Here is an 11391-nt window from a genome sequence, read left to right as displayed (position 1 = left end):
ATATATATATATATATATATATCTTTTCGCAAACATAAAATTTACGTTTTATCAGCGTAAATTTGCGGATGTAAAATTATTATGCAATGATTATACGTAATTCGCAGCAGTCGGAAATGTGTATGCTTTAATCTGATCCTTCTCTTTTAGAAATGATGTAAATAGGCCTTAAATCTATGTATCTCATAAAAATATGTGATATATCGTATAGGCACTAAACTCTAACTTAACTTTTGTACTATGTATAATGTATGTCGTATTTTAAATGCTCTCTCAATAGCTGGGATAAATTAAGTAAGCAATTACATAAGGGAGAGAGAATGTGAAATTATTATTATGCGTTATAGGGTAGTATTTTCGTGCAAAGTTTTATATAGAAGTTTTGATTATTGTTTAAAGAATAGAATTAAAGCGATACTCTTTTTTGTACATGTGTGATATGTGCAACTAAATTTGTGTACACTTACTATTAGCAGCTACTGAATGCTTGCTTCATATTTAATCAATATCGATTAAAATTTGACCTTTCAATATATATATCTTGATATATAAAGGAGCGCATGGTTTATAAATTTATCAGTAAAATAAATGTTTTATTTTATTTTGATTTTGTGATTTTATTAACGTTACAATTTTTAGTGATTATACACTGGGCAACAAAATTAACGCAACACCTGTTCACTCTGCAAAAATAGGCAAATTTTAAGATACAATAACTTCGACAAAAATTTTACAGGTAGAAGCCTTTACTTTTCGGATCGCTATTTAAAAAAACGGTATCATTAAGATTTCATGAAGTTACACAAACATAAATGAAGATATATCAGACCTCAAAATTTTATATGAAATCTCAATGAGACCGTTTTTTTAAATAGCGATCCGAAAAGTAGAGGTTTCTACCTGTAAAATGCTTTTTTAAACATCCCGATACGACAATTTTTGACGAAGTTATTGTATCTTGAAATTTGCCTATTTTTGCAGAGTGAACAGGTGTTGCGTTAATTTTGTTGCCCAGTGTATATACATGGCTAAGTAAATACCAACCATAAAGCTATAGCGTCACGTTAAGTGAATTGTAATACTGGTTAATGTGATAACAAAACATATAATAAAAATTAGGGAAAAAAATAATATGTTAATGTAATTCTCATTTTATTCATCATGATTGATTCGATGCGAACTTTGATTCCTACTCCATTCCATGTAACGTATAATACACAGCGATTATTAATTATAGATAATAATTATATATTTATGTTTCAGGATATCTAAAGTCCAAAATAAAAAAGAATATCACATAAATATAAGTCATATAATTTGAAAAACGAAAGAATTTTTCTTATAATCTTCTTTTCTACGTTGAGAGAAAAATATATATTTGTATTAAATATTTGTGTTTAAATAATGCCGGTATTTAATGTGTGTATAAATGTATACATTAATTTCATTTAATTATAAATATTTTTTTTTAACAAATATTTATTCCTATATATTATACTATATATTCTGCAAATGAACATTTGTATATAGTATTATTCAAATATTTACTAAAAATTAATATATTGTTCAGTGTATTTTAGACTTATGTCCTGAAGTATCGACATGCATATTAAAAATTATCCTGTACAGTGTACCATATATGACATGTATAGACATCATTGCATCATGAAATAAAACAAAAATTCTGTGTATTATATTTATAATGTACATTTTCAGTGAGATTATTTGAAAAAAAAGCTGCGTATCAAATTGTTTTGAGGTTTTGATCTACGAGCATCGTCAATATCAAATTTCGTAAATAAAATGGGATGTTTTGTCACGTATTTACGGTTTTTTCCTACATACTCGATTTATAATTACGTCATTATTTATTTTAGTGTTAATAACAAAAAAGGTGTACAAAGTGCGCTATATATTGTACAATACAAATAAAACATTAAAGGCAGCGTTGCGCACACGCGTGTGACGCACGTGTTGCTCCAGATCGCATTGTCATTCATGCAATCTCGACCACGTGATCGCTCGACGATCTTGGTTATGTCTTTAAATCACAGATTTCTAAATCTGTGTTTTCAATCGCCCGATAACGTATGGCCGAGTAAATATAATACAAAGCTCTTCTTTCCCATTTAAAGTGTAGAAAATAATAACACGAGATTTAACTAATTTTGAGTGTGTGATTATTTCAGAACACTTTGCGGCGCCTTAAGACGCTTGTCATCTGTTCCGTTTAAATTGCGTTTGATAATCGCCGCCGCGAGTTGTTGATAGCATGATTTTAAAAGGATCTAAGACGCCGCTTTGAGATGTTATCTGTTCTCCGGAATTCTCGCTGTCTGTCAACAGCAGATCGAATTTTGCAGCGATCTGGTAGATTCTGGCCTAACCTATCATCCCTCGTACGCTGTAAATCAGGTGAGCTTTTGGCATCTAACTTTACCTGACGATTTGTTACTGTTTTATTCTTCTTTTCAACAATGCATGTCACAGATTAATGTTCATCTTTTTTTAGAGAACATAGTCGTGACTATCGCTGATGTATCGAAAGAAGTGAGGCCAGCAAGTAATCCAGAATACGTTCCAAGAAAATACTGTTAGTATTGCATTTTGTTGCTTAAAGATTGTTGCTTTATAAGATTGTAGTTACCTGATAAATACCAACTAATACTGACATTACATAACTATTTCCAAAGACAACAAGTTATTATAATATTAAAATGATATCAAAATGATTCTAAAATGATCATTAAAAGTCATTTTTCAATCATTTTCGATTTTCATTTTAATGTCATTTTGTTGTTATCGTGATTTGTTGTTCTGGTTGGGTTATAATGTCCTATTCAATAATATAAATGTAACACATGTTGTATGTAACATTAAATCTGTTTTTTTTTATTTCTGGCTATCGATCATGTAACTTTTTTCCTAGGATGGAAAAACGTGAAAAGTGAAAATTTTAATGCATACACATACTCTCTAAATTTCTTGGAGTGAAATCTCATTTAAGGATTGAAATTGAATTATTCTTCTTCAAGATTGGCTTAATTTTCACTCTTTAGAATAAGATTTCACTCTAAAAAATTTAAAAAGTATGTGTATGCATTAAAATTTTCACTTTCACGTTTCTATTCTAGAGAAAAAGTTATACAATTGATACTTTACATAAAATTTTGTTATACAATTGATAAACTGCACTAGTATTTTCTTTCTCGCATTGCTAAATATCAAATATTTCAATTGACACAGATTGGAAGTATTGCATGTCAATGTTATAATTTTTTACTCAGCAACACATTGTATTACATAACAATTACATTGTTACAAAATTATAACGTTGATTGTATTATTTTTAGTTTGCGTCGACTAAAATATATTTATTTTATTTTAAATTCCAAAAATGTATATTAGTTTAATTACAGAAAACAATCCTATTTTTTTAAGTAAGAAATTATTGTTGAATATGAAATTATAATATCGATATAATGTTATTGTTAATATTTACTATGCAATAGATCGTTAAGAATTCAATTTAATTTTCTGCTATTTTATTTTTTATTTTTATTTTCAATTTAATTTTCTATTGCTATTTTTTATTTTTTTAACAGTATTAAGTAGCCACTCTCAGGAGTCGCTGAGGCATTTGAAATGGATGCTTCAAAAGGATGTTTTGCGACAGGATATGTTTTTGATGGGCGGACCGGGTATAAGGAGGCGCGAGCTCGCGCTTGCTTTCCTAGAGTTAACGGGACGAGAACTAGAATTTATCGCGCTTACTCGCGACACGACAGAAGCAGATTTGAAGCAGAGGAGAGAAATCAAAAGCGGTACCGCGTACTATCACGATCAGAGCGCGGTGAGGGCTGCGACCAATGGGCGAGTTCTCTTGATCGAAGGTGTGGAAAAAGCGGAGCGGAACGTGTTGCCCGTATTAAACAATTTACTAGAGAATCGCGAGATGCATTTAGAAGACGGTAGATTTCTTATTCCGGCGTCCCGCTACGATAAATTACTGAAGGTATGAATCTCTCTGTGATTTACGTAGAGTTCCGTGCCTAGACAACACAAAGTTTAAAATTGGGACACAAGATATCTAAAGTCAATATTCATAGTTTGTTCTTACTATATTCGAAGACCGTCATAAGATGTCATAAACCAATCACAGAATCGTATTAACTGTTCTAAGACGTTATTTAGGACAGTCTTGAAATAAAAATTATTATTATGAATATTTTAATGATTAATTTAAGACTGTACTTATAATATGGTCTTGAATATAAGAACGAAGTATGAATACCTTATACAAGATGTCTTTTAGACGATTCCCGATAAAAGATGTCTTTAAGATGTCTTTTAGGAGTTTTTTTATAAAATATATTACGTCCTAATTTTGGACTTTTGTGCTGAGTGATTTCTTCATGAAACTATTAGCCTGTTCTTTTTAACTGAACTTCTTGCACGGTTCATCCTTTCTCTTTTTCTTTCCAACATGAAGAGAAAAGGAAGAAAAATGAACCATTCAAGAACTTGAATTGAAAAGAACAGACCTAATTCCAACCTAATTATTTGTAAGTAATATGCGGGGGATTATTTGCAGATGCATACTCAGGCGGAGTTGGACAAATGGCGTCTTGTGCGAGTCAGTGAAGATTTCATAGTAATAGCACTGGGTTTACCATCACCGCGATATCCTGGTCATCCTTTAGATCCCCCTCTCAGATCTAGGTTCCAGGCTCGTCACATTCCACCTCCGACGTTCGAGGTAAGTACATTCAAGTGCGTATAATTAAAAAAAAAATTAATAACATCGGCCAGAGATCAATTAACCGAATAAATAGATTTCGTGTTACCGGTTCTGCGTTAAAATGTTATATCAGTCTTACGTTTTCAGAATATATCGCGCGCTATATCGAATCCAAGTAACGTTCAGAAAAGTCATTAAACAAGTTTCTGATTGTATAGCGATGCGGCTTCATCAAAACTTCGTCGCGGAAATTCGCGATCATACCTATTCATACGTACGATTGCCTGACTCATTATTAAAATTATCCCCTTCCGACAATTAAGGGACATAAGTCTGATTTATGTCTCAATTACGCTCTCAGTCGTTCGACTATCAGATGCGACTGTTATAAAAGTACGAGGAAGCAACAATTTGATAATTTAACGGGAACTTTGAGGGAATGTCGTATGTAAAACTATCCGCTCGCGCGTCTCGAAGGAGACCGGTCGCGCGCGCGGTAATAACTCGCGAAACTTTCCGTCTGATTTATGGGGCCGGGAGTGGCGTACCATTAGGCATGGGGTGCAGAGGTCGCACGACAACCCCCTCCGCGGGTACCGCCCCATCCCTTCCTTCCGGTGATCCTCTCGTTCGCATATAAACGCGGGCTCGTGGCTGCGCTATGGTCACAGGCAACCGCGCGGGGCTTGGATCGCGTGTCCCAAGCAGTCGAATTTCGAAACTCTACCTGTCCTCCCGTGCACGCCCGCGAGTCGATACGTCGGGATTCAAACGGCAGCTTACGTATTAAAGGAGGAAACGCGAAGCCGTCGGTTCTCCAAGCCCTGGCGCAGTTCGATAGCGCGGTAATGTCAATCGCGACGACACGAATATAATTACGGATTACGTCTTCCCGTTTCGTTTGAAATTTTTCGCGAGACGGTGCCATCCGCGGAATAATATTTATGCGTTATCCTCGTTTATTTATTAGTAAAGGATATTGAGAGAATGTCAACTGTCGAGCATTGATCTGTCGTTTTTTTTTTACCACCGACAATTTATATAACTCAGAACAACGCGTTAAATAAATGATAAATTACAGACATTAAATTTTAAATCTAACCTTAGTTATTTATTGCGCGGTGTTAGGGTATAAAATTATTGAATCCTGAAATAAAATTGAGCGTCAAGTTTTTTTTTTATCGGACCTTGAAACGTTATTTACCGCTCAAGATAATTATTAATACCTTTGCGCACACGGTATCGCGTTATGCCGGCTATATGGGCATCATCGGAGAGGCCTTTATTCGTTCGAACTGTCTGGGTGGACGGTATGCGTCACGCTGTCCTGACGCCCGACGATCCCGTAGTTAATTCACGGCTACGTCGACATCCGCGAGCGTCCATGGAGAAGAGTTTTCCCACGAAACATCAACAGGTCGAGACCAGGCTGGATCGCTTGAACAACTGCTTTATGAATCTGCACGTAGTGGTGGAGAAGAATTTCCCAGACAACAAGATCCCACCGAGGATCGTACGCAGACAATCCGCTCCACCCTGCACGAGGATGTGCAACGAAAAAAACGGGGGTCTCCTGGAGATTTACGTAAACGGCGACAAGTTGGACGAGGATCGCGAGAATTATGAAACGTTGGAAAACGTAGAAACGACGTTTCCGTCGAGCGAGAGTTTTGATTACAATAGCAACGTTGGGCAATCGTTGCACTTGCAGCGAGACGTGTTCTCCGTTATGACGGAATGTAAGCAAACCGATAGATCATCCGACGCGCATTGCAATCCGTTGTCCGAGAGGGTGTTACAGTGGCTGGATCTTTCCGGAAGGGCGCAGGATTACGAGCTTGAGACGGAAGAGAATCCGAGAGTCCGAGAACATCGGCGATGGAGCGTCGCCAGGAGGAGGAGGCATCTCTCACAGACGCGCGAGAGTTCGGTGATCACAGAGAAAGAGCGCATAGTTGTGCAGAATTATAAACTGCAGAAGAATTTTAAGTTGGAGTGCGAGACGAAGTTTGCGCGGAAGCGATTATCCAGGGTGAAAGATAAGATGGAAGAGGACGGAGTTCGGAAGGAAGAGAGCATCGATTTGAAAGAACGAACTCGAATCATGGAGGAGGACAATTTGAGCAATGAAGATGAATCACGGGACGATCGGTCGGCCACGTGGTCTCCGTCCGGCCGTTTACAGCTACACATTGTCATGCCGAACTTCAGTTCCGTTGAGAAACGGGCGTCCTCGCTGGAATCCCTTGCCTGCGATTGAATGATAGAACGCCAGTCAAACGCCCGTTTCCATTTTCGTCTGTCATCGTTCCACCTGCGTCTGACATTCTTTTTACCGTCACTACCTCGATACCGCGTTGTGAGTTTGTATTTGTCAGCGTGAAAGGGAAAAGAAGCGAACATTTGTGGTCAATGATATTTAATAAACAGTTTATATGGTCATTTTTCTTTTAAATGACTGTGCAATTATTATTTTCAAAAACTTCATGTATTTTATGAGGTTTTGAAATGATAGTAGTTGTAATGCGTGTTTTTTGACAGATGGCCTGCAGAAAGGTAAAGTATTTATTAAATTAATTATGCAAAATTATAAATTTTTTTATAAATAAGTTTTATTAAATAATATATCTATAATATTTCAATGCAGAAAAATGTTTGATAGTCAAAACTTTTAAATCATTTTATTCAGGGTTATTATGACAAGAAAATTTGCAGTTAATTCTTTTGATACATTTCTATTATTTAATGGGTCATTTAGAAAATCTTGACATTTTTTTGAGATATGGATTCAAGCAGCTGTAAAGCAGCTTTGGCTTTGTCAAAATAAACAAATTTTAAATTAAAAAAATAATTTTAAACTTGAAATCTCTACTTTCGAAAAGTTATTATACGAATTTCTACGAGTTTAATTATTTTTACATAGAAAAAACTATATAAGGTGAACAAAATGGGAAATTTTCTTCTCACTTCCTCGATTTGTCATGTGCCTAAAAAAAATTTGCGAAACTTTTCGACTTTTAATATAAAAGCTAAAAGTTTTCTTTACAAAATCTTTTTTTTTAATATTCCTAAGATTTTTTGTTACTGAGTTATTTGAATGAAATAAAAGGAACACATACAGATTTTAATTGCTCATAACTCTGTTAAAAATCATTGCATATCGCAATTAAAAAAACAGATTTTTAAAGCTGAAACTTTGCTTTATCGAATATTATATAATTACCAAAATTTCTTAAAAACATGTAGACATGTTACAAATGAAATATCTCTCCAAAAAGTGTCAAGATTTTTGCAATAATCCAATTATTTAACAAATGACAAAATTTACACAAGATTATTCTCTTTCTATTTAATTGTACTTTGCGATGCGACTCGACATTCAACGATAGATAGCGTTTTTGTTGAGAATTAATCCGGAGCCGTGTCGCAAACTCGTTATTATCTGTTGAGAGAGAATTGAAGTCGACGGAGACATCGCCTTATTTTACGTCGGTTGGAAACTGAATAGAACTCAGTTAATAATAAACTCATATAAAAGATCATTTAAAACTTCAAAATAATTATACGGCTTGGAGTATTTAAACCATTTCTCATGAAAGGAATATTATCTGTCACGAAGCGTAGTATACTATATATTGCTTGTCCGTAGAAATTGCTGTCACGCGCAGAAATGAACCCAGAAACACATATGTCAGAGAATTTACAGATAATTTACAAATATATTTTAATAATGATTAAAATAATGAATAATTTAAATAATAATTAAAATTATGATACGATTTTGTTTTCATAAAATATAGCTTATTTTCAAAAACTTTTAAAAACATTTAAAAAAATTTTTTAAATCTAAGAATTTAAGGATGTCACAAATATAAAGTTACGAATATTATAATTTCAAATATAAAAAGGATATAGCTTTACCTTTTTGTTGTCAGAAAGAAATAAAGTGTAAAAATAAGAATTAAAATGAAAGTGTAGGCGTGATAATTGGAGCGCTAATTGACTTGTGTAAAAATGGTCTTTATTCAAAATAGTTCAGTAAACCGTTAAAGACTATTTTTATACAAGTGAATTAACGCTCCAATTTCGCCTGCATTTTCAATAGCCCTCGTTTCTTTTTCTTTTAGACATTTTTTAAGAGTTTTCGAGAGTTTTTTTAGAATTTTTTTTTCCTTTTTTCTTTTTATTATATTTTACTTTAAACAAATACACGAAGAATTACATTGTACTTTTATTATATGTATATTTATATATTTATTAAATCTTATAATTTATATAATTATATATGTTATGTGCAATGTTATTCGGATTAAATCGGAATTAGGCTTTGCATTTCATATGGATTATATGTTGCTCGTGACTTCGTTGACTTATGTGCCACCTTCGCAAAACTCCTGGCAGTCGCTACAATAGCGAACGAAAATAATAGAGCGGCGTGTTTGAGAATCGCACAAGACAGCTTTATAATATACCCGGCGCCTATTTTCGGAGCAATAAAACTTGATAGAGAAAGAGGGATGTGCGGACATCTATTTTCTACATACACGGCATCGTCGTTTAATAATCAATCATCGTGAAAGTCGGCGTATTAAAATGGAAGTTTGACTTTACAGCTGATGGATGTCCTTCAGAAAAATGTTGCCATAATTTAAGTCCGACCTCTATTCACGGTTATTATTTAGATGTGAGTGGCATGAGAATACTTGATCTTACATAGCAATTTATGGCAACTAGAAATTTCTTAAATATACACTAAAGTTATTACACTTCTGTAATGTTAAGTCTAAAGTTGCAAAAATATCGTTGTTGAAATAATAACAGTTTATCCGATATAAATAGTTGATCTCAGACGCGAGTGCATTGAACTATGGAAATTGCTGAAAATGGAGAATCGCGTGTTTGCGAAATAGCCGGTTAATGTCCTGATAGCTCGGTGACACATCTCTGAAAGAAGACTGCGAACTTTTCCGAGCTCGGACTTCACGTTAAGTTCGTAATTTAATCGCGACGATACCGCGGTCGTCGGTTATTATTATATATATTTATTATTTGTCCGCCTCGAAATCGGCGCAATGTACGTTTTGATAACTGCGGGACTGTCGACGAATGCGTAATAATCGAACGTGGTTTCGATGGAGTTACAGGACGCTTCGGCGAAATTGATTCTCCATTTCTTCTATTTTCACGGCGGGTGTCGGGGACGAGTCACGAAAACCACATTTCCGCCAACGCCGCAATTACGGCCGATCGAGGGCTCGAGATTATAACCCGTCCGATTGAAAGTTTTCGATGGAAATTCTGAGGGTGGGCGGATATCTCGCTTCCGTGCCGAGTGGTAGTTATTCATTCGGTGCTCGTGGGCGCAATGTTGGAAAGCTCTCGGTGTTAATCACTCTCTCGGAAGGAGGACCGTTTCGTACCGAATCGCGATATATAACATTCCTCACGTGCACGTTTCCGCCGAGTTCCTCTCTGTCTCTCTATCTCTCTCCCTCTCCCTTGAATGCCAACTATGTCGACGAAGGCGGAGAAGTAATGGGAAGATAACTCTGCACCGAATTCGAGTAGTTCAACGCACCGCAGATAGACGTTAAGTAACGTTAAATATATTACGCCCCGTACATAGCAGTCCCGTAAACTTTCCTAGTTGGGAACTTTCGTCGGCTGAGTGACTACTGCAGTGCTCGAGCGCGAAATGTTATCAGGCTGTTATCAGTTTCTCGCGAACGTAATTCTATTTAATTATATTAAGCATAAATTCTTTACGTTTACTTAATGATCGGAAACTCAATCGTTTCTTCTGATAGAGTTTTTAATATAGAAACATCAATCATATTCGTTTGATAGTATCATACCTTCGTTCTGTAGAAAATAAAAAGCTACACAGTTTACACTTTACAACTCTTAGAGTGAATATCACTGTAAAGAATGAAATTTTGCTCTTAAAGATTGAAGTTAAGTCTTTTTCAAGACTGGCTCAACTTTCACTCTTTAAAGTGAGATTCCAAAGAATTTAAAGAGTACGTTAAATAATTTATTTAAATTTTAGCATATTTATTGGAATGTCAAAGTATCGTATATCAAGATTTGATTTTTAAGGAACAATTCGAGGGCTTGAGAAACTTAGCGCCAAACGTCGACACTGGGAAATTGTCGCAATTATTATCATGTGCTCATACATTGGTTACCCCAGAAGCCGTCACCATAGGCCTGCCAGATTTTCCTTTGGACAATTTGTCGTCGGCCGCTTTTATTATGGTAAATTTCTAGCTCTTGCATTGATACTGCGGCGCTTTGTCATCATTTTTATACTAATTTCGCGTATTTGTGCTTAGGATAAAAACCCAGACTTGTCGGTGTACGACGTTTTTTATAGATTTTATCCGTACAAACTATTTTTGGGTAAGGAGGGTCAGAATGCCGTCGAGGATATCCTTGGAACATTTAGCGTATCGAATGATTCTAAAACGAAGCGTACCGTTACTAGTAAAGTAGACATTGCCAAGAAGATTGACGATTTCTTAGAGATCAGCATAAAACGCGATAACGTAAAAACAAGTTTTCACGTAAGCTATAAATAATTATTCGCTTACATTATTCCTATATTAATTAGCTACGTTCAGCAGAAAAAGCAGCTTTCTCATTATTGT

At 35.0% G+C, this 11391-nt stretch overlaps 1 protein-coding gene across 2 annotated transcripts in view; it reads left to right on the top strand.

Moving 5' to 3' along the window:
• Positions 1–2006: 2006 nt before the first annotated feature.
• Positions 2007–11391, top strand: part of LOC108754876 (von Willebrand factor A domain-containing protein 8) — a 17113-nt gene continuing 7728 nt past the window's right edge. Inside the window, exons 1-7 of one of the 2 annotated variants that reach the window (XM_018497516.1) lie at positions 2007–2098; positions 2190–2415; positions 2513–2593; positions 3606–4015; positions 4595–4759; positions 10841–10999; positions 11077–11307. In XM_018497516.1, the coding sequence (XP_018353018.1) occupies positions 2307–2415; positions 2513–2593; positions 3606–4015; positions 4595–4759; positions 10841–10999; positions 11077–11307 (1155 nt within the window). In that variant the 5' untranslated portion in view covers positions 2007–2098; positions 2190–2306. Of the gene's footprint in view, positions 2099–2142; positions 2416–2512; positions 2594–3605; positions 4016–4594; positions 4760–10840; positions 11000–11076; positions 11308–11391 lie in introns of those variants that run through there. The other variant, XM_018497517.1, reaches the window with a different exon arrangement.

The sequence above is a fragment of the Trachymyrmex septentrionalis genome, unplaced genomic scaffold, assembly GCF_001594115.1.
Source record: "Trachymyrmex septentrionalis isolate Tsep2-gDNA-1 unplaced genomic scaffold, Tsep1.0 scaffold81, whole genome shotgun sequence".
Taxonomy (NCBI): Eukaryota; Metazoa; Arthropoda; class Insecta; order Hymenoptera; family Formicidae; genus Trachymyrmex; species Trachymyrmex septentrionalis.
The sequence above is the reverse complement of the archived record's forward strand: the minus strand, read 5'-3'. Positions and strand labels throughout refer to the sequence as shown.